Source organism: Carlito syrichta, unplaced genomic scaffold (assembly GCF_000164805.1).
Source record: "Carlito syrichta isolate Samal-C Ts95f unplaced genomic scaffold, Tarsius_syrichta-2.0.1 Scaffold108052, whole genome shotgun sequence".
In the NCBI taxonomy this organism is placed as follows: Eukaryota; Metazoa; Chordata; class Mammalia; order Primates; family Tarsiidae; genus Carlito; species Carlito syrichta.
Genome location: NW_007052148.1, coordinates 43184 through 71026, shown reverse-complemented (window position 1 = coordinate 71026; position 27843 = coordinate 43184). Strand labels below are relative to the sequence as shown.

The following is a 27843-nucleotide window of genomic DNA, read 5'->3' as shown; positions in this document are numbered from 1 at the left end:
TTGGCACCACTGACTCACACAGAAGATATGGAAACTAGGGAGCTTTATTGGTTACATACTGTGCTGTAGAGCCACAGAGAGCATTAGAGCCAGAGGATACATGCAGACAGGCAGCTTCAACTATACACATGCACCCAAGGAGCCCTGAGCCACTGCTCATGGCTTTGCCCTGGTTTCCAGCGACAGGTTCTGGCCTTCTTGGTCCCATGCTTGGAGCAGGAATTTAGAAGCTGCTGCACCTAGACTCCAAGGGGGCAGGAGTGAGACCAGAGCACCTGCCTAAGCAAGTAGGTGTGGACCGACAGACTGACGCCCCAGTAAAGGGGCCTATAATGCAATAAGAGTTTATATGAGGGCCACCTTCCTTGCCCTCCCAATCCTTAAAATACAAAAAAATAGACTTTTTTTTCTCTTAAAAATACATTCCATTCAGTATATGTTCTGAGCTGTGAAGCAGCAGGAAAATAGGGCTCCTTTCCTATGATCTTGGTTGTGAGGCTTTGAGAACCCTGTTCCCCACTTGGGGTAGTCAAAAGATAATCCCTAAAAGCAGCTCTTCCAAAGCAGTCTTGTCAGAGTAACAAAAACTCCATACCAACAAAGGCAGCCAAGGACCCAGCCTCTGGATCCCTGTTCCTTTCCTGGGAAGTGGTAGCACTTGGCACTGACCCTCTAAAGAAATAAAACTGCCCCAGGACCACAAGTCTAAGAACACTATAGATACCCCATTCCCACCCCACCCCAGCACTCCATGAGAAGGGGACGACTTATGTGCAAGCTTGCCTGCAGCTGAGGTTGGAGTCTTGGTCCCACTGCGGATCCCTTTAACCCACACTAACAACTGTTTTGTTGCCACTCAAAAGCAAAAAACAGCCACAGCTTCTTTGTCTACCTACAGCTTTCTCTGGTTGGTTTAGTATCAGAGTGGTGGGAGACAGGCAGCAGCAGGTAGAAGAGACCATCTCCTGGCACTTACCAGCTCCACTTCCTCAACCAAGCAGCTCTAGTGTCCAGTCCCCAACTCACTAGCAACCCTCCAGCAATCATGTACCTGCTGGTAAAAAAGCCAAGCTGCAGAAGAGGCTTTTCTTAAAAGTGGGTTTGCTGACTGGGGCAGTGGGAATATTTGGCTTGATTAAACAACTATTCAACTACCAGGTCTCCCCTCTATTTGGAGGCTTCCTCTGGGACCCCTGACGGTGAGGCCTGGGTCCAAACAGTTGCTTTTCAGAATGTGCCTTCCAACTTTGGAATATGAGCACCAGCTGAGCCAGCCATTCGAAGCCCAGAGGAACTACACCTCCAGCCTTGACTTGCTATTACAATGTTATTTTCTGCAATGCTGAGGATATTTAAAAATAAAATCTATTTTACAGCGGCTCTAGAAAGTGTGCAGAGTAAAGAAACAAAATACTTATCCTGAAATAACTGTTACAATCAAACCCTATTGCACTCAGATTTCAAGGCAGCCCCCACAAGGGCACCACAGCTGTCCTTCTTCCACAGAGCATTCTGAGTTAGCGGCAGATGTTGGTGCTGCGGCAATGTGGAAAGATCCAGACTTTGGCACCAGGAGCTACAGCACCAGAATCCAGGGCTCCAACACCCAAAGACGAGAATTATTGGCGAGATCTTTTTAGGCATGGCTTGGCACCTTTCTGTTTTCACCAGCAGAGAAGAGCCATCAACTTGATATCCTATGCCCTCAGTTGACCACCACAGAGGTTGATTTCCTTTGAAAACTCAGGGTTGCCAACCAGTGAAGAAGAATGGCAGGGAGGCTGTAAGTAAGGGATTGCAGCCTTGAGTGAGCTAGTTTCTGGCCAGTTACCCAAGAGAAGCAGCAGGAAGAGAGCTTAAAAACAGCATCTTGAGTTGAGCATCTGAGGTGGGCATGTGCAGAGGAAAGGCAAGCCACATGACAGTGCCCTTAGATTGGCAAAACTCTAGAAAATAAAAGTATGCAATACATTCCTGTCCCTGAAGGTAAGGGAGCAGTCCCCAAGCCGCCTCAGGACTGCCGAGTCTGATGCAGACAAAGGTGGGATGAACGCTGGTTTCCAAGCTGAATGGAAGCAGAGAAGACAACTCAACTTTTTCTTGAGGAAGCCCTGAGTCTTCCTCTTGCCAGGAAATTCACAGGCGGTAACACAGAATTGTGTGTTGGGAAACACCCTGAAAAGCCAGGAGATCTGTGTGACATTGGGTAAGGTTGATGCCACAAAGGGCTCCAGAGACCCTCCAACCTCATTGCTTCGTATAGTGGAAAACAAGCTTAGGGAGCTGCTTTGAGCTCATCCCCCTTCCATGAGATTAAAACATGGGAAACTAGAAAACATAAGGCCCAGAAAAACAGTTGTGGGCAAGAAGGAAGACATTCCCCAAACCCATGTGGCTAATACCTTCTAAAAGCAAGACTCTTTCCATCCTAGATGGCAACAAAAAGACTCTCAATACCAGACTTTGGGCCCTTAAAGATCGTCCATTTCAAAGAACTCATTTTACAGATAGAGAAACTGAGGCACCTAAAGGACAATGACTCACCCAAAGCCATGGGGGAAAATGTAGGCTTTCCAGGCTCCTAATCTAAATGGTCTCTTGCTATGAAGGCAATAGCATCTGCTTCATAAAGGTAGCCTTTGAGAGGGGATCCCTTTGAATTGAGAATGGTATTAAAAAAAAAAAAAGCAGTGCCAGAAATATACAATTCTTTTTTTAACTTCCCCATGTGATTGGTGTAAGAAAACTACTGATTTTCTTTGTGTGGCTTCCCGAAAGGTTTGCTGCATTTCTGAGTCGTATAAACCTGAGGCCCTCAATGGGTATCACCTTTCCCCCAATGAAGTCATAATGATAGTCGACTTGCAGAAATCATGGGCCCACTCTGTAGGAATGCATCAGCTTGGTAAAGTGCGATGCCTCCTCCATAGGGGATGGAGGAGGAACAGAGGGAGTATCTCACAGTCTGTGCCTTCCATGGAGCTATTGCTTGTGGACTGACTCAAGGGAAGTCACTTCTGGTCTGCTTTCCCCCTTGCTGGGCACTTCCTAGAAGGCAGAGTACGCTGGGTCAGGCCCAGCTTAGTCTAGGGATTTCCCCAAGGTGGAAACGATGAAGTCAGTCTGAAGTCTCTAGCCACGGAGAGAGGAGGCGATGCCAGCAGCATTACTGGTGCCCAGGGAAGGAGACGCATGAGACTTGTGCACTTCTGGGTGCCTTTGAAAGGTGAGCAGAGGGGTTGGGAGGGATGGTGTCATTCCGATGGGTATCCGTATGGGTATCTGCATGCTCTGCCCCCAGGAACACTGGTCAGCCAGGGGCCAGGTCAGACAAACTTCAACCTAAAGGGTAATAATCCCTTAGAGGCAGCACAGACTTCTTTCAGCTCTAAAAGTCTGAGGAGAGCTCCGAGGGGTAGGAAGTGGAAGCCCCCCACATGGAGGTGATGGCTGTTAAGTCTCAGTGGGTACGTGAGCCCTTGGGGCAAGCAGAGTGAACTGAATGTGGTGAGGAGACCGAGAAATCAGAACATCAGCCACATGAACAAGAGGCTGCTCTATGATACAGAAACAACCCACCAGGGAGCAAAGTAGAGCTTCTGACTGCTACTGTGTGGTGGGGGGTTTCTATAGCTTCCCCCATTTGGGGGCCAGAGTGGTCCGTACTACCTGGGGAACAGGGACAAGGAGGAGGAGGGAGGGGGAGAGAGCGAGAGGACTCATGCATCAGGGAAAACTGGACCCAGATGACTGTCCAGCTCGTAGTCTCTGATTCCCTCTGGCCAACTGGCAAAAATTACCTGAGCCACAGCCCGGCTCTACCACGGTCTCCCAGCCAAGGCCTTGTGTCTAGCCTGGTTAACTGGCCTTGGATCCTTCATAGGGCAGGAAGGTGGAAGAGTGGAGAAGTAGGAGCAGGGGAGACAGCAGACCTCATCCAGCCGGCTCAGTTTTCCTCAGCACAGGGTCTGGTTGGCCGCAATCGTTCCTCGGCCCGTGCTCGCCCAGGCTCTGGTAGGCCCTGCTTCACAGGCAGTTCAGACCGTTCCAGGGAATTGTGCAGTCGCTTGGAGACACTGAGTGTACAGTCTTCCTCCTGTACCAACAAATAACAAGCGTGAGCTGTGGAGGACAGTAAAGTGAACAAGACACCTTCACCTGCTATCCCTGTGTATCCTCCCACCTGGCAGAGGCAGATACAGCCCCGACAGACTACAGAGTAACTGCAAAGACTGCTTCTGCCTGAGTACAGGTCAATAGAGACGTTCCTTAGAAATCAGGGTAGACTGGGAACTCCGAGCTGCTAGAATCATCCAAGGTAGGCACAACTGAAGAGGAGCCATACAGAGGACAAGGTCTGGAATGGGCACACGGGAGTGGGACCCCTAAATAGGGGCCAGCAGGTTACATGATCCATTTTCTTGGTGCAGGCAAGTATGCTGAAAAGGTCGGGCAGCTCTTTTTCTACTTCCCATGTATAAACTACAAAAAAGTTCACATGCTTTCCTGTTTATATCCCGTGACTGTCCCTCATCTTACATCTCCCCTCGCAGATGTCCTAAGCTTCTGGGGCCTCAATAGCCATCTCTCCCCATTCCTCTTCTGGAATTCTAACTTTTTAATGTTCTCCTTGGTCCTCCCAAGCAAATGCAGATCAAAGAATAATGCAAATATGAATAGGAAAGGTCTAGCAGGGTAGTAGGAGCACTGGATTTAGAGATAGGAATCCCGGGTTCAACGCTTAGCTCTACATGCCAATTGTGAAGGTCTGCTGTCTAAGGCAGCCAGGACCTTGTTGAGGCTGGCTCCTATCTCTGTCATCTACAGGAGGCACTGGGCTCCCTACTGTCACCAGTCAGACCCACCTGATTTTCAACAGTTCTCTGAGCTACCCAGTTCTCCTCAATGTTTCCCAGCCCCACTATTTCCAAAATCCTGGGTCACAGGCCAGGGCAGAGGAGGAACGGAAAGAGAAGGGAGAGGGGACAGAGGAAAAGAAATGGGACTCACCATGCCCACTGAGTGGTTCCACGCTGCAGCAGTGACAGTGTCTCCTATCCGACTCCGACGGCTGAGCATCTCTGACACGGTGAGGCTACTTTGGGTCCTTCTGGAGGAGAGCTCAGGGGCATCCTCTGAACTTGGTCCTGCCCTTCGAGTACCATGCTCAGAAAGGTAGGACCTGGGCTGTTCAAGTTCTGAGAAGTCCGTGGAAGACCTCTGGGTATAGGCATTGGCAATTTCCATATTTTTACCTACTCGAGCTGGGGGGTCTTCTAAAGATTTCAAGTCTCGCCTGCTCTTCCAGGCATTCCGCACAGTAACATGCCTGGCTTCTGAGGAGCTTGCTTCTGAGGGGGCACTATGGCTTTTCCACCTGATTGTCTCCGCTGGGGGTGCATGGCTATTCCTCTCCACAGGGTCTGACGGCTTGATTATAATGCTGCTCCGAGAGACCACTGTTTCCGGCCTGTTCTTTGGGGGCCCATCTCCCACTCTCTCGGCTTCTGCGAGCTGCAGGGTGATGTCATGTTTGTTAATAGAGAGCTCAAAAGGGGAGCTGACATGGTTGCCAACTGACACAAGCTCTGGTGGCCCAACCTGGATGTTGCTGGTGGACGTGTGCCTCTCCCTCAGGGCCTCACCTGGGGTCGCTCTAGGGCTGCTATTGTCCGAAGGATAGATAGTAATGCTGCTTGTCACTTTGCTTGGTCCTGGTTTGGAGGTAGGTTTCTGTTTCTCCAACACAGCCTCTGTTCCAGATCCTCCCATGATTTTTTTCACATCCTTATCAATAATAACAGGTTTGATGATGGCTCTAGACCGCAAGGCCTCTCTGGGGCTAAAGGGCCTTTGGCTTTTTACGCCAGCACCATTGACTTCTGGGAGTTCCACAGCATTGGTAGACGCTCTGACAGACTTCATAGACTCGTTTTCTATTCCAGCACCTTTATCATTCTCAAATAGGGAGGTTCTAGGTCCCGCTCGGGATTTGGCCTTTTCTCTAGAGTTAGGCTGGAGTCTGGGCTCTGGCTCTGGAGTGATGGTTGTGTTTACCAACTTGGCAGTAACAAGAGATGCTATGTCCAAGTCATCATCTGAGTCTGGCTTCTCTCTGCCACTGGATTTGAGGACTCGACACCTCAAAGCTTCATGTTGACTGCTGTCTTCCATCACAACTGCTACAGGCTGGTCAACTCCTTCTTTATTTGAGACTGAAAAGCCCTGAAGGATGTTCTCTTGGCTTCTAGAGTTATAAGGATACTTTGATAAGATAGGAGCCTTGGAATTTGGGGAACTGATATCTGCCTCCAAGCCATTGGCAGCCTTTTTGCCTTTAGAGAGCCCTTCTGACGAGGATCTCCGAGATGAGGCCAGAGCTCCAGTGGTCTTAGAACAGCCAGTATCTGCAGCCAGAGTTATTTGACTTCCATTGCCAGGCAGCTGTCCCCTCTTGCCAAAGACAGCCTCAGACAAGGTGTCAGAAGCCTTGTCAGTTTTACCCAATGTGTCATTGGGAACAGATCCATGAGTGGTGTCACTAAATGTTCGTGTTGTCTTCTCAACTTTTCCCTTCAGTCCACTCTCTGTGCCTGGCTTGGGCATCCCCTTCCAGGCTTTACTGTGCTCCTGAGCAGCTGGGGGATAGCGACTAAGCACTGACGGCTGCTCCCTGGACTTCTTCCCTTCACTCTGAGAGGATCCAGGTGCAAATCGGTCTTCAGTTTTCTTTGTCTCCTCAGTCCCACAGTCTGTACTTGCCCCCATGTTGGAAGCTTTTGCAGCCCTCCTACTGGTGAAACTGGGCGAGGCAACCTGCCTGTTGCTAGGAGGATAGTTTTCATTGCCGACAGCAAACTCCCTGTTTCGGAGCCTTTCCCGCTTATGCTGAGGCGACAGTTCCCGGGATGTGTGCTTGAACACGGATGCCTCACTCCCATGGCCTCTAAACTTAGTCCTCTCATGTCTGCCTTTGCTGCACAGGAGAGCATCTTCCCCTTCTACCTCTCCGTTTTCTAATTCTTTCTGTTTCTTGATTTGTAGTTTTATCTCCTCCAGCTGGCTGGCTAAGAGTTTGTTTTTATTTTGTTCACTTAGGTAATTATCCTGAAGGTCATTATTTTTGGCCCTCATTTTCTTAAGCTCTTCTTCCAAAGATTCAAAATGTTTGATTTGTGTCTTAAGTTTGTCAATCTCTTGGTTAAGGTCTTTGACTTTGTTGTCTTCCTGATTTCGGTTCTTTTCGTTTTCTGACTTGTTTCTTGTTTCGTTTTCTACCTGCTTTAGATAGTCCAGAGTGCCCTTCCTTCTTGATTCTTTGGATGGTAGCGTGGAAGAGATACCATCCTCAATTCGTAGGTCATTTCTTTCCAGATTAGAAGCATTCCGTGTATAATCTCGGTTCATTTTTTTGTTTTGCTCCAGTTTTTGAGTGAGTTCTTTTATCAATTTCTCATTTTCTTTCTCCTTTTCATTCAAGTATTTTCTCTCACTTACAAAGCTCAGAGTTAATGATTTCAGCTTTTCTAACTCTGAGGCTAAACTCTGCTCAGTTTTATCCAGGCGGTCCTCAGAAGATTCCAGTTCTTTCACTTTGACTCTGAGCATTTCCAGTTCAGAAGAGATTTTCTTGGTGAGATTTCTCTCCTCATTCAGGCTCAGACACAGCTGGGTGCAGTCATTCTTGCTCTTGCCAAAGGCCTCCTCCAGCTTCTCTAATTCAGCCATTCGTTTCTGAAGCCGCTCGATCTCAGATTTCAGCTCCTGGGTGAGGTTTTCCTCCTCTTCAAGCTTCTGTTTCATCAGATGACACAGATCCTCTGCTCTCTTAATTTCCTCATCTTTGCCTTCAATTCTCAGCACCCGCTGGCGCAGCACTTCAATCTCTGCCAACATGCCGGAATTGCTGCCTTCTGCCTGAATCACCTTGTCCTGGAGATCCAGAAGCTCATCCTCTGCTTTCTGGAGGTTTTTTGTGGCCTCCTCCAACTCATCAAGGCGGCGGCTTAGACTCTGTAACTTAAACCGCAAGTGGCGGCTGGAGGCAGTATCCTTGTAGCTTGTAAATTCAGCCATGTCTACTGCCAGCCAGTATGAGCTCCTAGAGGCATCCAATTCCACTCGAGGAGATGAGAAATGGCTACCTTTCTCTTGGCAACCACAACCTTCTTTGGCAACTGGAAACCATTATCAGTCTACAGAAGGAAAGTAGAGAGAGTGTCAGTCAGCAAATCTAAAATCTGCACTTTAGCTCCTGGTTGTAAAAAGAGCTCTTATCTGGAATCCTTGTACCTAGAAGATAGCAGTGCTCAAATATGTTGAATGAATAAACTGAATAAATGTACAAGAAAACACTGGCTTTTCATGGCTGATATTGAGTTGACACCAAGTCCCACCCTAATAAAGAAAGTCACCAAAGGCAGCACAGCAAAAAGATGCAGAAGATGGCCTTGATTCTCATGGCAGGGTATAATAAGATCTTTACCATTTGTCACCTGCATAATATCAGGAGAGTCATTAACTTTTCTACAAGTCATTAAATAAACTGAGCCTCGATTTGACTTAGTTGTAAAATGGGTGTAATGATGACTACCATATTTCTTCCCAGTGTTGTGGAAAACTCATAACAAAGCACTAAACACCTCTAATATTATTTTTAAAAGTTATCTCTCATGAACTTTTGTGACTTAAAAGTGATGTAAATTAATCCATCTGCCTTGCTACTTAAATGGTGAGCTTTATAATACACTAAAGTAATCTTCCCACATCTGTTTTCAGTATTTCTTCTCCCAAAAGCATATTTGTGAGCGAAATCCAGGTTTGACTTGGCCCTGACTAGCCAACAGGCAGCTTCTACAAAACTGATCCTTTGGCATTGAAACAGAAATGCCCCCAGATATTCAGGTTGACGTGACAACTGGTTTGTTTCTTTGAAAACCATTTCAATGGGGATATACACCAAACATATCATACGTTAGCCCAAGGAAAGGGAGAAAGGGGAAAGTCAAAGTAAACTTTAGTTTTGTGTGTGATTTTCAATTTTGAAATAAAGTGGATAAGTGTATTTTAAATAATTTAACACAAGGGAAAAACACCCTTCATGAACAATACGTTATATAAAATTAAAAAGCAGACAACAGATTTCCGTTTCAATCAGTATGGCAAACTAGATGACCTGGAAAATCTCTTACTCTGTAAAAACCTAAAAATACTGAATAAAACATAACACTCATTTTAAATGTATAGTTGATCACACAGAAAGTAAGAGACATTCCAACTAAAAGCAGAGGAAAAGAAGACGAAGGGAGAAGCAAAACAATAAGCTTAACCCCCACTCAGCTGACCTAATAGGGTTTTACAGATCTCTAGAACCAAGGAGCCTGGGCTCTAACAGTCATGCAGGTATAAAAGACAAAGGATTTGAGCCCAATAAAGGTGATCAGTTGAAAATGAGGCTCCAGTCCCTAGGACCAAGGACCATTGGAGAACCACAGCTTCGGGGAGACTAGTGGGGAAAAAATCACCTCACTGACTTAGGGAGTTAGCAGGACCTGGGCTCTATTAGAAGGCAAAAGGAGAATTATCCCTAGAGGATTGATAATCTTGGACCTTCTCTCTCCATGAGTTCAGAGTTCAAATTTACACTACCTGCATGGTCTGGGTCCAATCCGCTCTTGCTAAGAAACATAAAATGGTCTCAGCCTAGTAATATCCTTGGGAAACCTAGCTGAGTAAATAAAAGTACTCTGGAAGGAGATACTCTCTCTGCTGAAGTACAGGATTCCCACAGATGAAAGTCCAGCTGACCTGAGCTTATAATTACAAATTACAAAACACATGAAGACCAATCTTTTAGCATGACTGAACGGAGCAGGTTTATATCAATAAGAACCAAAGTTAAGATTATTGGTTAGAGACCATAAAGTAAGTACATTTCAATGTCATAAAAGTCATCAAAATCATAAAAGAAGGAATAAAACAGAAGGAACAATATGCTACCAATAAAGATTAAAAAAATTAATTTGAAAATTACCAAATAGAACAGGTAGAAATAGGAAAAAGAAAAAGCACATTAGATACAAATGAAGAGAAAAATAGTGGTCAAGAGAGATTTTAAATTATAAAATGCAGCAGAGTTAAAAAGATGGAAAAAGTGAAACAGGTCAACAGAGAAAATAAAAGGTCTGGAATGAACAAGTTTAACAGGCAGCCTAAAAGGATGGAACAGAGAATGGGGAGGAAACGGGCAATATCTGAAGAGATACTAGCTACGAATGTTCTGAGTCGATGAAAGATGGAACACCTCATATTCAGGAAGCAAATGAAAGAGCGAAATCTGTACCCAGAAACATCAGAAAGATATAGAAAAAATACCACAAAGAGAAAATCTTATAAAAGCAACAAGGAAAAAAGGGTAATTGTCTCAGTCCATTTGTGCTGCTATAACAAAATACCTGGGATAGTAATTTATAAAGAACAGAAATCTATGTCCTCATAGTTCTGGAGACTGGGAATATAAGATCAAGGAACCAGCAGGTTCAATATTTGGTGAAAGCCCCAGTCTCTGCTTCTAGATGGCACCTTGAATGTTTTGTCCTCACAGGGCATAAGGAACAGTACAGCAAAAAGGGTCAAACTCACTTCCTTGAGGCTTTTTTTTCTGGAGTCTCACTCTGTCACCCAGGCTGGAGTGCAGTGGCATACTTATGGTTACCCCAGTGTCGACCTGCTGGGCTCTGGTGATCCTTCCATCTCAGCCTTTCAAGTAGCTGGAACTACAGGCACGCGCTACCACACCCAACTAATTTTTTTGATTTCCTGTAGAGACAAGTTCTTGCCAAGTTGCCTGAGTTGGTCTCAAACCTGCAGACTCAGGCAATCCCCTCACCTCGGCCTCCCAAAGTGCTGGGATTACAGGCTGAGCCACCAAGCCTCACCCCTTGAGCCCATTTTTCAAAGTGCTAATCCCTAATCACCTCCTAAAGACCCTAACTCTTAATTCTGTTGCACTAGGGGTTAAGTTTTAACATAAATTTTGGAGGGGACAAAAACATTCAAACAATAGCAACAATCTATGAAGAAATAACAGCTGAACCACTTCTCAGCGGAAACTTTTTTGGGGGAGTGGGGGTCTTGTTCTGTCAACCCAGGCTGGAGTGCAGTGGCATGATGATGGCTCACCGCAGCCTCCCACCTCCTGGGCTCAGGCGATCCTTCTGCCTCAGCCTCCTAAATAGCTGGGACCACAGGCATGTGCCAACATGCCTGGCTAACTTTGTAATCTTTTGTAGAGACAAGTTCTCTCTATGTTGCTTAGGTTGGTCTTGAATTCTTGGGCTCAAACATTCCTCTTGCCTCAGCTTCCCAAAGTGTTGTGATTATAGGCATGAGTCACTGCATCTGCCCCAGAAACTTTTAAGTAGGTGGCAAGTAGAAGATGAAAGACATGGTAAACAGGGCAAACCTCATTTTATTGTGCTTCACTTTGCTGTGCTTCTTAGATATGGTGTTTTTTATTAAGTGAAGATTTGTGGCAGTCCTGTGTTGAGCAAGTCTATCAGTGCCATTTTTCCAACAGCATGTGCTCACTTTGTGTCTCTGTGCCACATGTTGGTAATTCTTGCAACCTTCCAAACTTTTTCATTATTATTGTCTCTGTTATGGTGATCTGTGATCTCTGATGTTACCATTGTAGTTGTTTTGGGTGCCACAAACTGTGCCCATATAAGACAGCAAACTTAATCAATAAATGTTGTATGTCCTAAAATTTAAAAAAAAAATTGAAACCACACACACACATAAGTTGTATGTCCTCTGACTGTTCCATTGACAGGCCAGACATCCCTATTCTCTGAGAACAAAACAATATTGAAATCAGGCCAGTTGGACCAAGTGTGGTAGCTCACACCTGTAATCCCAGCACTTTGGGAGGCCAAGGCAGGAGGATTACTTGAGGCCAGGAATTTGAAATCATCCTGGACAATATAGAGAGACTTTGTCTCTACAAAAACAAAAACTAGCCAGGCATGGTGGTGCATACCTGTAGTCCTAGATACTTGGGAGGCCCAAGTAGGAGGATCACCTGGGCCCAGGAATTTGAGGCTACATATTTGCTCTGGGCAACACAGCAAAACCCTGGCCACACACACACACACACACACACACACACACACACACACACAGAGAGAGAGAGAGAGAGAGAGAGAGAGAGAGAGAGAGAGAAGAAAAGAAAAGAAAAGAAAAGAAAGAAAAAAGCAATTAGGTCAGGTAATAACCTCATAATGGCTTCTAAGTGTTCAAGTGAAGGAAAGAGTTGCACGTCTCTCACATTAAACCAAAAGCTAGAAATGATTAAGCTTAGTGAGAAAGGTATGTCAGAAGCTGAAATATATGGAAAGCTAGGCCTCTTGTGCCAGTCAAGTTGTGAATACAAAGAAAAAGTTCTTAGATGAAATTAAAAGTGCTACTCCTGTGAACACATAAATGGTAAGAAAGAGAAACAGCCTTATGGCTGATATGGAGAAAATCTGAGTGGTCTGGATAGAAGATCAAATCAATCACAACATTTCCTTAAGCAAAAGCCTAATCCAGAGCAAGGCCCTAACTCTTATTAATTCTGTGAAGGACAAGAGAGGTGAGGAAGCTGCAGAGGAAGCATAAAACTGGTAGAAGGTGGTTCATGAGGTCTAAGGAAAGACATCTCCATAACATAAAAGTGAAGGTGACGTAACAAGTTATCCAAAAGATTTGACTAAGATCATTAATGAAGGTGGCTATGCTAAATAACATGTTTTCAGTGTAGATAAAACAGCTTTATATTGGAAGAAGATGCCATGTAGAACTTGTTTTGTTTCCCTCATATAGTTCTTGTACTTATTTTGTTACATTTATACCTGAATATTTCACATTTTGGAGTGCTAATATAAATGTTGCATTCAAAATTTTCAATTTCATTTGTTCATTGCTGGTATTTAGGAAGACTTTTGTATTATTAACTTTGCGTCCTACAACCTTACTCTCGTCACATCAGTAGAAGGAGAAGAAAGTCATAGACTTGGAGAAAATACAAAGAACTCTCAAAACTCAACAATAAGAAAACAAACAACCCAAGTTTAAAATGAGCAAAAAAAATAATAAAATAAATAAAAACAAGCAAAACATCTGAACAGACACCTCACCAAAGAAGATATAGATGGCAAATAAGTTTATGAGAAGATGCTCAGCATCATATGTCATTTGGGAGTTGCAAATTAAAACAAGATACTACCATATACCTATAAGAATGGCCAGTTCAAAAGTCCAAATGCGGGTGAGGATGTGGAGCAACTCTGTTGCCCAGGTTGGAGTGCAGTGGCGTGCTCATGGTCACTGCAGCCTAGACCTGCTGGGCTCAGGCGAGCCTTCGGCCTTGGCCTTCCAAGTAGCTGGATCTACAGGTGCACATCACCATACCCAGACAATTTTTTTGATTTACTGTAGACATAAGGTCTCACCAAGTTGTCTAGGCTGGTCTCGAACCCCTGGGCTCAGACAATCCTCTTGCCTCTGCCTCCTAAAGTGCTAGGATTACAGGTGTGAGCCACCATGCCTGGCTGATACATCTACTTTGAAAGACAGTTTGGCAGTTTCTTACAAAATTAAACGTACTCTTACCATTTGATTCAGCAATCATTCACACTTCTCGATATTTACCCAAATGAGTTGAAAATTTATGCCCTCACAAAAACTTGTATGTGAATATTTACAGTAGTTCTCTTTATAACTGCTGAAACTTGGAGGCAACAAGATGTCCTTCAGTAGGTGAATGGATAAACTGTGGTAAATACAGGCAATGGAATATTGTTTAGTGCTCAAAAGAAATGAGTTATCAAGCCATGAAAGACACAGAGGAACCTTAAGTATAACTAAGTGAAAGAAGTCAATCTGAAAGGCTACATACTGTATGATTCCAACTACATGACATTCTGGAAAAGGCTAAACTATGGAGATAGTAAAAGGATCAGTAATTGCCAGGAGGAAGGGATGAACAGGTGGAGTATAAAAGATTTTAAGGCAGTGAAACATTCTGTATACTACAATTGTGGCTACATGTCATCACAAATTTGTCTAAACCCACGAATATTCAACAGCAAGAGTGAACCGTTAACATATGTTATGGACTTGGAATGATAATGATATATGAGAACCTAGAAAACAAAATAAGGATCGACATGACTGCTGTGCTAAAAACAGACTATTATGGATAAGGGTTGGAGCAGGAAGGTCAAATAGCAGGCTACGGCAACAATCCAGGCAGTGAGAAGCAGTCAGAATTCTGGCCATACGAAGGTAGAACCATAGAATTTGCTCTTGAACTGCATGTAAAGTGTGAGACAAAGAAAGGAATTAGGCTGGACTCTAAGTTTGCTGGCTCGAATTTGTAGAAGAATAGTATTCTCATGAATTCAAATGGGGATGGATGACAGCAGATGGGGCAGTCTGAGAAGAAAGATCAGTTCTGTATGGGACATATTTATGAGATGTGTATTAGCCATCCAAATAGAGAAATTAAAGAGGCTACTGAATATATGAGTGTGGAGGTCAGAAGAGATATATGAGCTGAAGATATAAATCTAGTGAGTAACAACAAAGATAGTTTATAAAGCCATGACTTAAACTGAGTAACGGAACTGAGTAAATATAGAGTCAAAGGTCTGAGTCCCAAGGTGGTCAATCTTTTTTACTGATAGAGATGTGGAATAACTAGCAAAATTAGTGAGGCAGATGGAAAACTGGAACAGTACATAGTACCATGAAAGCCTAGCAAAGAAAATGTTTTGAGGAGAAAGGACTGAACAAGTGTTAAGTGAAGCTGATGGTTCAAGTAATAGGAGACCTAAGATCAGTCCTCAGTCCATTAAATTTAACAACATGAAAGCCACCCTGATAAGAGCAGCTTTGGGGAAGTAATGGATGTGAGAGCTTTACTAGGATGAGTTTAAGAGAGAAAACCGGAGACAGAAAATATTAGATCATTTTTGAATTCTGTTGAAAAGCAGAGCAATAAATGGAGAGGTAGCTGACAGAGAGGTCAAGAGTTTTGGTTTTTTTGAAGATGGGGGAAAGCATGTTATATTGATAGAATATGATTCAGAAAATTTTTGACAAGTTATGAAAAAGAGAAAAACATTCTGGAGGAATGTTCTTGGGAAGAAGAGAGAGAATGGGGTTCTAACATATAAGTACAAGAACAAGCACTAGAGAAGAACGCAGATAGTCTCCTATGGTAACAAACAGGAAGGCAGAGTGTGTGGTTATGGGTGTGGGTGAGGAGGTGGGAAGGCAGGTTTGGTGGTAGAGTCTAGCAAAGTTCTGATTGTTTTTGCTTTCTCACTGAAGGAGAGAGGAAGGTCCTCATCTTTAAGTGATGATGGGGAGTAGGGGAAGTATTACAGATTTCAAGAATGGTCATCTAGATGAATGGGAAATACAGACTGACTGCTAGGCAACAGTAAAGGCCCACTTGACATTCATGCTCATGGCTTAAAGTGAAACCAATCAACAAAGTTATTTTTCTCCAGTCTTGTTCAGCTGAACAGATGAAAGCACAGAGAAGCCAGAGCTGGAATGAACCAGGGTTGAAGCACAACATAAGAAAGCAAGAGAAGGACAAGGGTGTTAAGGGTGTTTGTAAGGGCATTTAAGCTCACTCAGCAAAGACAGAGAGCACTAAGGAGGTAAAGAACAGTGAAAATGTAATAGGACCAATGAATTAATTTTTTTTTTTTAATTCCCCCAGCCGGGCTCAGTGGCTCAGCCTGTAATTCCGCGCTGTGGGAGGCTGAGGTGAGTGGATTGCCTGAGCCCACGGGTTCGAGACCCACCTGGGCAACTTGGCGAGACCTCATCTCTACAATAAATCAAAAAATTAACCGAGCATGGAAGTGCGCGCCTGTAGTTCTAGCTACTTGGAAGGCTGAGGTGGAAGGATCGCTGGAGCCCAGCAGGTCGAGGTTGCGGTGGCCAGGAGCGTGACACTGCACTCCAGTCTGGACGACAGAGTGAGACTCCAACTCAAAAAAAATAAAATAAAAAATTCCACCCAATGGGAGGATTCCTGAAGTAAGGATACTAGAGGAAATAAGCCTGAAATATAAGAGATGGCAATCAGAGAGGTATTTCAGGGAGTTGAGATTATAGAGGGGTTGCAGTTATTGATAATGTCAAAAACTAAGGTATAATAACAGGGACACTCTGGGGGTAGGGAGAAGACAAGATACCCCAGATGGAATCCACGTTCAGCTCTTAATTGGAAGAGAGAACTAAACAAGAGGCAAAGGTGTTACAAGGATCACCAGCAAGTACAGTGAAAGCACCAAAAATTAACAGGGTAATATTGGAAAAGTAACATTATAACAGAATCTAAAGTTGTTGAGAAATTAGGGACAGTGATTCAAGGTGTCAGGAGATGACAGAGACAATAAGGGTAGTTTGATAAGATTAGCTTCAAAACTTGAGGAAAGGAAGGGAGAAACACAGGCTGAGCTATAAGAGAAAAACAGCCCCCATTTGAGAGGGAAGACGGACTCCAACAACAAACCCAAGAGAAAGCTCAGGGCACACTGAAAGTGGGCCTTGAGAGATGCCAACTGCCAATCACTTCTCCCTAGCCCTAAGAGCCCTTCGGCTGGTTGCACTGCAAGCCTAGAGCCACAAGATGGAGCCCATGCTCGGCTCTTAACACCAAGGCTTGAGGTGTTGGAAAAACTGAGCCTACCTTCCTCCCTCAACCCCTCACATCTTGCTCTCTGCCTGATTATGTCTCCTTGTCGACCACTCTGCTTCTCTGGGTACATCCCTCTCTGGCCTCTTAGTTTTACTCTTTTGGTCTTCCCTTCTTTATATATTTTTATGAGAAAGAAAGATTTTCCCTTTTAAAAATGCTTGCCTTTGGCCTTCTGCTTAGTGGTACAGTCTAAACCTTACCAATTTATACACAGGGCTGTTGAGGGGACTGACCTAAGTACAAGCTATAAACCAATTTTAAATGAGTAAACTGATCTGCATTGGCAAAGCAGTTAGTGGAAGACAAAGGATATATTATGTATCTATAAAGTGTTTTAAAACAGCATATCCTCATCAATATATTTAAAACCATTAAACTGTATACTTTAAAGAGATAACTTTATGACATATAAATTATATCTCAATAAAGCTGTTAATAAAGCCCAGTTCATCCTCAAACTGCAATATTCTCTCAAGACACCTATACAGCTTATACTACAGCTTTCATAATCTCTTTTCCAAAACAAAAAAATGTTAAGCTTTAGTACAGTCTCATTTATAAGTCATCATAATTCTGAATTAGTAGAATTCAGGAATCACACCATTTTATTCACTTGGCTTTTAGTCCCAATTTTATATGCTCTGTTCAAGACTTTGAGTGATATGAATAAATCAGTAAAGCACAAGGAACCAAGTAAATATGTAGCAAATACTTACTGGAAATATAAAGAAAAGCAGGCATTACTACATCACTACTTAAAATCCTCTCGAACCTGGTTGCTCTCAGGAAAAGCCCTTTGTGATCTGGCCCTGTTTACTCCTTCAGCCTTGTCTTCAAAGCATGCACCAGGCTGGGCGCAGTGGCTCACACCTATAATCCCAGCACTTTGGGAGGCCTAGGTGAGAGGAATGCCTGAGCCCAGGGTTCGAGACCAGCCTGGGCAACTTGGGGAGACCTCATCTCTACAATAAATCAAAAAATTAGTTCCAGCTACTTAGAAGGCTGAGGTGGAAGGATTACCTGAGCACAGCAGGTTGAGGCTGGGGTGGCCGTGAGCGTGCCACTGCGCTCCAGCCTGGGCGAGGGTGAGACTCCAACTCAAAACAAACAAAGAAACTTGCACCAGCTCTACTTTCTTGCACTCTTTCTTACCGTGGCCCTTTACTAGCTTGATTCCTTCTCATTTCTTCTTAGATAATTTATCCTCCTAGAAGATTCTTCCTAGAAGCACCTTCTTCCTGAAACTCCAGGAGAGACCAGGGCCTTTCTTCAGACTTCAGAATATAGTCTGCTCTATGAATCCTATCACAGAACTTATCACACTCTGTTGAGGTTTTTATTTACTCTTTTTGTCTTTCCAACTTTTTTTTTTTAAGCAGGATTTATTGAGAGGACAGAAAAGCTCACAGAGGGGAGGGAACCCAAGAGGGTTGCCCCAAACTTTTCTTTTTTTTTTTTTTTTTTGAGTTGGAGTCTCACTCTGTCGCCCAGACTGGAGTGCAGTGGCCGCTCCCGGCCACCGCAGCCTCGACTCGCTGGGCTCCGGCGATCCTTTCGCCTCAGCCTTCTGAGTAGCCGGAACTATAGGCGCGCACTATCACGCCTGGCTGATTTTTGATTTATTGTAGAGATGAGGTCTCACTGCCCAGGCGGGTCTCAAACCCGCGGGCTCAGGCAATCCACGCACCTCAGCCTCCCAAAGGCGCGGGATTACAGGCTGAGCCACCGAGCTGGCTCAAACTTATTTTCTTATTCACCACTATATTCTCAGTACCCAGCAGGGAGCCTAGCACATAACAAATGCTTAAAAGTTGATTAATGAATAGTTAAATAAGCCTCCTAATTATAATATAGTTGATCAGCCCTTTGGTACTATTAACAGAAAATATTAAAAACATCAGGCTTATTCATGGATTACAAAGGAGAAAAGAGCTTGGCAAGAGTGCATACAAACAGCACAGAGTATCAGATCCTGTAGTAATGCCCTGAATAACCTCATCCCAAGCCCTGTGCCACTTATACAATGCCTCAAGTACAGTACTGTCCCCCTAGCCTGTTGGATAATGCCTCTTCTAGCTTGAAGATCTATGCCATGCACATGGGACAAAGTAGTTCACTAAAAAACCACACCACTCAGGCTATTCAGCTTGAGTAATTATACCAAGTGTTAGAGAAGCAGCAAAAATATTTGTGGTGCTTCTAGGAATGAGATTTCATGAGACGCATGAGAATGATGCTTCTTAGAATGAGATTTCACAGCCAAAAGGTAGCTAAAGACCATTCAGTCCATTAGTTTTCAAACTAGACTCAGCAAATCCCCTTGGGGTCGGTCATGCAGGGGAAAGAGTAGGGGGGAAGTTTTGAGCGGGCTGAACTCCAGGCTTCTTCTCTTTTTTTTTTTTTTGAGTTAGCAACTGATTTTAACTTCTTACCATACTGAGCTTCCCCTATATGACTGCACTGAAAGTAGAGTTCTATAGCTTTTTTTTTTTTTGAGTCAGAATCTCACTCTGTCACCCAGGACGGAGAACAGTGGCATGATCACATCTCACTGCAGCCTCAATCTCCTGGGCTCAGGTGATCCTTCTGCCTCAGCCTCCCGAGTAGCTGAGACTAGAGGCACATGCCACCATGCCTTATTTTTTTAATTTACATAGAGACCAGGTTTTGCTATGTTGCCTAGGCTGGTCTTGAACTCCTGGGATCAAGTGATTCTCCCACCTCAGCCTCCCAAAACGCTGGGATTACAGATCTAAAGCCACTGCACCCATCCTCCCTACAAACTCTTAAGCATTTTTACAACATGAAGAGTTCTGAGCACTATTCTATACACAAACCAGTAACAAAAAAAAGGGCATAAAGGAACACAAATTGAGCACTACTATACTCCAGACAATACATTAAGGACCTCATATACATGCTTTCTCCAGGAATCCCAGTTTACTTTGTATGTTCTTAAACAAATTACTGCTCTGAGGTTTTCTCATTCAAGACAATATGGTAATCCCCAGGCATGTAAAGTGCTCAGCAGAATGGCTTGCCCATAAGTCACAACAAACAGTAGCTACTACTATTATTCTATTCAGTCTCACAGTAACCTTATGGGGCAAGGATCCTTGAATTTGCCCAAGGTAGCAAAGCTAAGAAAGAAGGATAATCAGATAGCGAATCCAGGTCTAGTTCTAAAGTTCACTTCTTTTAAGAATACTACACTATTTGAACAAATAAATTTTTTTGAGTTGGAGTCTTACTCCATCACCCAGGCTAGAGTGTAGTGACACACTCATGGCTACCCCAGCGTCGACCGGCTGGGCTCCAGCAATCTTTTCACCTCAGCCTTCCAAGTAGTCGGAACTACAGGCCCAAACTACCATGTCTGGCTAATTTTTTATTTATTTATTGTAGAGATGAGTTGCCTGGGCTGGTCTCGAACCCACGGGATCCGGCAATCCACTCGCCTTGGCCTCCCAAAGGGCTGGGACTATAGGCTGAGACACCAAACCCCACCCCAAGTAACTATATTTACTCTATACCTCAGTTCCTTCCTCTGGAATATTAACCCAAGAATATTAACCCAACCTACCTTATAGCAACATGATGTAATAAAGTCAGCAAAAGCACTTTGAAAAGTCCTATGCATACCTAAGGTAAGTTTCACCAGGCAGAATTCTCCTAAAAGTAGCAACTTACTAAGAACATCCCTTCTACCTAGAGTAAACAAGGAAATGAATTGAAATGGTGTTAGGTCACTTATCTCTGACCTTTTGGCTGTAAGCATAGCCAGAGAAGGACATGCTTTGCTACTTCCCTGACCACAAAGGGAAGAAACAGATACCTCTCTTCCTAGTGCCTCCCTCTCTGTTAAGTCTGTTTACCAGGCAAAAGTCAGTTATGTAGTAGACATGTATGGGACATAAGATGCACCCAGCATTTTGCCAAGATAATTCAAAAACCTGACCCCTGCCTTTAAGCAATCAGACAGATATAACTATAAAACAATGATAAAGAAGACTTGACATCTTACATAAGTCACAACTAACAGTAGCTACTACTATTATTCTATTCAGTCTTCACAGTAACCTTATGGGCAGGGACCCTTCATATCTTCTCACTCTGCTATTTTTTTCTTTTCCCTTTTTTTTGAGTTGGAGTCTCACTCTGTCACCCAGACTGGAATCCAGTGGCATGCTCACGGCCACCCCAGTGTGGACTTGCTGGGCTCAGGTGATCCTTCTGCTTCAGCCTCCCAAGTAGCCAGAGCTACTGGCACATGTTACTACGCCCAGCTAATTTTTTGATTTATTGTCGAGACAAGGTCTTACTGTGTTGCCCAGGCTGGTTCTGAACCTGCGGGCTCAGGCAATCCTCTCGCCTTGGCCTCTCAAAGTGCTGGGATTACAGGCTTGAGCCACTGTGCCTGGACTGCTATTTTTTCTTTGCACATTTTGCCACTATACATGTAAGCTGGAAGCTCAAAAAAACTGATTAAGTGTGCCTGGGGGTGGGGTCTGGGAAGAAAACTCTATTAAACCTTGGAAAATCAAAGGAAATTTTTTAAAAGGGGGAGAGGGATAGTCCCATCTTTTAATGGCAGTTTCCCCCACATCAGTGTCATGCTCAGTTCCAATTAATACTAGCAAGATATAGTACCAACAACTGTCTCTCATTAGGGGCTCTGTTCCTTTCCTGAATCCAGTTCCAAGTTGCCCTATATAGCATTTTGGAGGGTAGCTCTTCTTCCTGTCTTAGCAGATCAGGAAAGTCTGAAATAGAACACAGCCAGGCCTGCCCTGCCCCTTCTCCTAACACAGCTGCCATGATTCACTTCCTGTTTGAGGGGTCGACAAACTTTTTTTTTAAAGTTTGATAGTATATACATAACATACAAACTTAGCTTGGGAGTAAATATTTTAGGCTCTGTAGGGCCTAAAGTCTCTATTCCAACTATTCAACTCTGACATTACAGTGTGAAGCAGCCATACATAATACTATGTACAAGCAAAAGAACATGGCTGTGTTTCAATTACAAACTTTACTTCAAAAACAGGCAGTGGGCCTGTGGGCCAGAATTTGCCCTCTGATCTAAAGGAAAATGGGAGAGTTATTTTTAAGCAGTTTCTTCCTGACCACTTCTAGTTAGCTGTCTTAAAATCGTAGGCTGTCTACATCTCACCATCACTACTTGAGTATTTGTTTAATTACTGGACTTTAATTATTTTTCCCAGAATCACAAATTTACATATTATAGATAATGCAAACTCAGAGTTAGTAAGCCAGCTAGCAGCATTCTTCAGGTTGGGAAGCATTTAGAGATCAACTGCTCTAACTTTCCACTCAATGCAGAAGTTATCCAGCAAGTAGTCATTCAGCTCCTGTTCAAACACTCCTAATGGCAGGGACAACACTTACTTCCTCCCAAGGCAACTCCATCTCTAGACAGCTCTAAGGTAAGATACCCTACTTATTTTCCTTCTTGGCACATTTAACCTCCTGATTATTTGTGAAATTGTTAGTCTGATTATTTTTTACCAGAATATAAGATTCACAAGTCAGAAGTGCACGCACGCACATGTGTGTGTGTGTAGTTTTTTTTTTTTTTTAATTGCTGAATCCCCAGGACCTTGAATAGTGCCTAGTACATAAGGAGTATAAAATAATTGTTTAGCCAGACATGGTGGCTCATGCCTGTAATCCTAGCACTTTGGGAGGCGAAGACAAGAGGAGTGCATGAGCCCAACTTGCCAAGACCTTGTCTCTACAATAAATCAAAATATTAGCTCGGTGTGGTAGCCTGCACCTGTGGTTCCAGATACTTGGAAGGCTTAGGCAGAAAGATTGCCTGAGACCAGCAGGTTGAGGCTGCAGTGGCCATGGGTGAGCCACTGCACTCCAGCCTGGGTGACAGTGAGACTCCAACTCAAAAACAAAAACAAAAACAAAAAAAAAACGATTGTTTACACGGAGGGAGGGAAGGAACAGAACAATGCTGCCTTAGGGGATTTTAGGTAATTCAGTATGGCTGACTTTAGAGGCACATGGGGAAAGCAGAGTTAACTGCTAAGGTGTGAGAGGTAGATCTGAGGCCCTTGAAATCTCACACCAAATGCAGAGGCTGAGGTTAGGCTGTTTCAGGAACATTTAGAATTACCTTATCTCTCTTCCACCTTCCTTCCAAGCCTCCCTGTGCCATTCTGAGGGTGTGCCATCTTTTAATGCAACATTTGTTCTCTGAAGCCTTTCAAACTGTCCCTCTCCCAGTGGAAGTGCACAGTCCTAAATTTTGTAAATGCTTCTACCTCTGTATCCATGATACTTATTTATATGTTTATCATCCTCTACTGGGCCCTGAGCTTTGAGAGCAAGGACTGTGTTATCTTCATTTTTCCATGCTGGGCACTGAAAACAGTGACAGGGCAAGGTAGAAATCTTATAAATGTTTAGTAAATAAATAAAGGTAATAGTTTTATTGTAGTCTATACTGGCCAGACTACATAAAGGGATTGTTTTCAAATCTGGGCACTACTCCTTAGCTTTTGTGCCACAGCTTGTCGACACAAATGCCAAAGATCAGGCTAATAATGAAAATGAGTTACAGAGACCTGGCAGACTATGGCTAAGGGGGGAGACCATGCCCTGCCTTTATATAAAGTCTTTTAAATACAGCAAACTCATTCAAATTTTTAAAAAGAAGAAATAAAAAGAACACCACTGTAGTCTCTCCAAAACACCCATGACATGCCTACAAGTGGGTATGGGAAGCAAGTGTGCAGCGTGCATTGGACGAAGAGATTTAAGCAAGGGAGAACTGTGGTTTTTGAAAGACTATTCTAATGGGATAAAGTAGGATGCTATTGTTAACAGTCAAGGCAAGAGACAGGATAAGGGCCTGGACCAGCACAGTAGCAATGGGGCAAAGGGGTGAGGATGGATTTGAAAGATGACCTGTCTATCCAGTTCTAATAATAAAGCCCAAGAATGCATGAACTAACCTGGTAGCTATATTACGTTTGTAGGTTTATACTTTTGCTCAAAAAAAATTGTTTAATGTTCAAAACGTAAATATGGAGCTTAATTCTTATTTCTTCTATAGGCAGTATGCTGGCAGTGATCAACGATTACAGACTCTGAAGCCAGAGAGCCTAAGTTTAAACCCTAACTTTACTACTTACTAGCTGTATGACCTTGGATAAGTCACTTGACTTCCCTATGCTTCAATACCTACCTTATCAGGCTATGGCAAGCATAAATGAGTTAATACATGAAGTGCTTAGGCCAGAACCTGGTCCATATTTAGTGCCATGTAAGTTTTAGCTTAAATTATTTTTATTATTTTCTTCATTTCAACTTCTTAGTTTTGATCTATTGTCTAAATATTCTCTACACTGTCCAGTTTGCAAATATTCATTTATAAATCTGATAGGCAAGTCTTTTCTGTATCTTTATCTAAATTGATGTTCAAAAACAAAATATAACCAAGAACTGCTCTCTAGAATGTCACTAAAAACAGCTCCTCTAGATAAGTACCGATCCATTCACTGGCACTACAATTTCTAAATGCAATTATTCAATCAGCTCCATAGCCAGGTAAAAATGTCCTTTGTCTTGGGATCACATGAGAAAACATTAAATAACTAAATTTAGCACTTAAGACATATTACCTTTGTAGCATATTCCTAATCCACCAGTCTAGGAACCTTTCCAAAAATGAAATGCTCTGATTTATATCATAAGTGCTACATGGTAATTATCTCTGGGTGGTGTGATTTTTTTTCATTGTTTCTGCTTATCTCTATTTTCTAGTATGTCTATAATAAATTTGAACTTATTTTATAGTTTAAATAAAACACACATGATATACCTGCAAGTGGGTATGAGAAGCACAGCTTATTCTCAGTGAATACAGGCTGGCTTCTAGGGGGTCACTGTTGTTCGCATCCTTCAATCAATTATTTTTAGAATTTTTACCAGGGATCACTGTCATGTTTCCAATGACACCCTCAAACCCATGTCCCCAGAGAGAGGTTAACTCCAGATAAGTCAAGCATCTCTATGTCTAGAATCCATGACTTTCTGGCTTGCAGACACTACCACCCAGGCCCAAGCTACCATCATCCCTCCCCCAGGCTACTGATTACTGAAAAAGCTTCCTTACTGGTCTCCCTGCTCCCACCACAGCCTACTTGCCCCCACCCTCCATAGTCTGTTCTCCCATAACAACTAAAGTAAGCCTTTTAAAACATCAGTCAGATCAAGTCACTGCTCTAAACTCTCTAGTGGCTCCCACCACACTCAGAACAAAATGCATTCCAAAAGTGTCATCTGACTGTAAGGCCCTGTATCTGGGTCCCATCACTTGACTCCACTCCAGCCACAGTGGCCTCCTGTGGGTTCTCACACATGACCAGTTATCCTTATACTTCAGAGATTTTATACCTGCTGTTCTCTCTGCCTAGAATGCTTTTGTCCCAGATATCTGACTGGATTCCTCACTTCATTCAGATCCTAGCTTTAAATATCACCTCATCAGAGGTTCCCTGATAACCTATATGAAGGAGCAATCTTTCAGCTCCCTATCATTCTCTATCATCTTACCCTGCTTTTTATTCTTGTTCACCTAAAGGTTGTTATTTATCTATTTACCTGTCTGCTTATTTCTATCTAATTATTTCATTTTATCTGTTTCTACTCATTAGAATATAATCCTTGCAAGCAGGACCTTTTTCTATTTTGTTTAATGCTACATACTTAGCTCTAAGAATCAATGCCAGGCATGTAATAAAGGGTCAATTTTTGTCATCAGAACATCAGTCATAATATACAGCAAAATATTATATGCATAAAAAGCATATGCACAAAGTTTTTATGTACAAAAGTTCTACTGATGACAATTTCACCAAATATATTTTTTAAAATTGATGCTTCAATAAAAAGAGACCAAATACTGGCTGTCACTCACTCAAACAGAAATTAATTTCATAACCCGGTTCTCTGAGGTAGAAAAAAATGTTCCAGGGAAAGGAATAGAACAAGAATCTTGAACTAATTAACAGAGCAGGAGTCTGCCTTGACGTTTCTCACTCCTTCAAGACGAGTTCTGTCTTGAAGGAGAAGTGCAGTTATCACTAACTACACTTCTTTCCTAAGAGTGGTTGACACCTAATCACTCCTAAGGTGAGAATCCCTTTCTCAGACTCATTCTGAATTGCCCTATTGCTCCACTTTCCTAGAGAGCCTTTCTCTGTGATCCACCTATATCAGTAAAAACCAAGACCCCCTAGATCTCCTAGCCACTCCCTGCTCAGTTCTCACATTTCTCTCTTCTATTTCATTAATGATTTCCTCTGCCTTAGCAACACCAACCAGTATAATATTGTCATACAAGATCCAGAAATGGCTAGAAGTTAGTTGTTGATCAAGAAGTTTTTTGCTTTGCTTTTTCAAAGTTAAATCAGTCACTTCCTCAACCAGAAAGTAACTTCCTCAAAAGGGAAACATTATAGTGTAATGAAAATAACACAAGTTTGAAACCTAGTTCTACCATGTACTGCCTGTGTGAACTTGGAGAAGTTATTTACGTCTGTTTCCTTGTGGTGATGAGAATAACACTTATAATAATAATGAGGTAATAGCACTTACTTCACAAAGTTGGTATAAATATAAAACATGTCAAATGGGATTGTGTTTAACAACCATTTTTTTTTTTTTTTTGAGTTGGAGTCTCACTTTGTCACCCAGGCTGGAGTGCAGTGACACACTCAAGGCCACTGCAGTCTCGACCTGCTGGGCTTAGGCAATCCTTCCGCCCTAGTCTTCCAAGTAGCTGGACAGACACACACCACCACGCCCAGTTAGTTTTTGTGATTTATTACAGAGACGAGGTCTCACCAATTTGCCCGGGATGGTCTCGAACCCCCGGGCTCAGGTAATCCTCTTACCTCAGCCTCCCAAAGTGCTGGGATTATAGGCTGAGCCACCAAGCTCAGCCTACAACCATTCTTAAGGTTGTTAACTTCGTGCAGGGATTTGACCCTCATCAGGTTGGTTGGTTGAAGAAGACGTGAAATACTCAACATAGTATTTGGTTCATTAATAGGTCATTCACAAAAATTTAAATTCCTCTCTTCCTTGCAATAATGGAAAAATTGTAGAGACTGCAGAAACCCCCCAATTCTATTGGTATCCCAGGTTTCCCTGTACAACGTACTTACCATTTAGGTAACTTAAGCTTTCCAATACTCCGGGCTACTTTCCCTATGCTTGCTGTCTTGGAAATAGTCACTCACTATCTTTCAATGGCAGCTGCCTCTTGACCTGAATAGAACATAAACAGAAAGGTAAAGACAGATAAAGCATGAATCACACCAAGACTGAGCTGACCCAAAGGCCTATCCCAGTACATGTCAAAAGAGACAAGGTAAGTCTAGATCTTGATTCTGAAGGAAGCTGGTTATGTCTCTCTCTGAGGAGATGAGAAGGAGTTTGGCTTTAGGAAACTTCTTCCTCTTTCCTATAAGATGATATAGTCCCAGGGTAAAACATATTGTCTTTGCTTAAATTAAAAGACCTGGCTGGACTTGGTAGCTCAGCCTGTAATCCCAGCACTTTGAGAGGCTGAGGCAAGTGGATTGCCTGAGCCCACGGGTTCGAGACCAGCCCAGGCAACTTGGCAAGACCTCATTTCTACAATAAATAAAAAAATTAGCTGGGTTGGTAGCACACGCCTGTAGTTCCAGCTACTTGGAAGGCTGAGGCGGAAGGAATGCTGGAGTCCAGCAGGTCAGCACCAGGGTGGCCATGAGTGCGCCACTGCACTCCAGCCTGGGCAACAGAGTGAGACTCCAACTCAAAAAAAAAAAAATTAAAGACCTACTACATCCCCTAACAGTCTAAAAATGTATATGACATCTTACAGCTAGGAAGCATCTCAGAAGTCAACTACAAGTTGAGCCATCCCTAATCTGAAAATCTAAGACTTTTTGAGCACTGACATGACACAAATGGAAAATTCCATACCTGACCACATGTGATGGGTCCCAGTCAAATTGCAGGCACACAATCCAGGTGCGGTGGCTCACACC

At 43.2% G+C, this 27843-nt stretch overlaps 1 protein-coding gene across 1 annotated transcript; it reads right to left on the bottom strand.

The window, feature by feature from the left end:
- Nucleotides 1-25: 25 nt before the first annotated feature.
- Nucleotides 26-27822, bottom strand: LUZP1 (leucine zipper protein 1). Its single transcript, XM_008068311.2, has 4 exons — nucleotides 27779-27822; nucleotides 26974-27076; nucleotides 5011-8195; nucleotides 26-4096 (listed from the first exon to the last, which is right to left on the bottom strand). Exons 3-4 carry the CDS (start codon nucleotides 8074-8076, stop codon nucleotides 3947-3949), a joined length of 3216 nt encoding a protein of 1071 aa, XP_008066502.1. The 5' UTR covers nucleotides 8077-8195; nucleotides 26974-27076; nucleotides 27779-27822; the 3' UTR covers nucleotides 26-3946.
- Between the last annotated feature and the right edge of the window lie 21 nt (nucleotides 27823-27843).

Bases quoted from the DNA above. Each gene is read 5' to 3' on its own strand.
- LUZP1 (XM_008068311.2), bottom strand. From the start codon at position 8,076: ATGGCTGAATTTACAAGCTACAAGGATACTGCCTCCAGCCGCCACTTG. The intron at 4,097-5,010 runs GTGAGTCCCATT...TTGTTGGTACAG, and splicing joins GGAACCACTCAGTGGGCATG to GAGGAAGACTGTACACTCAG.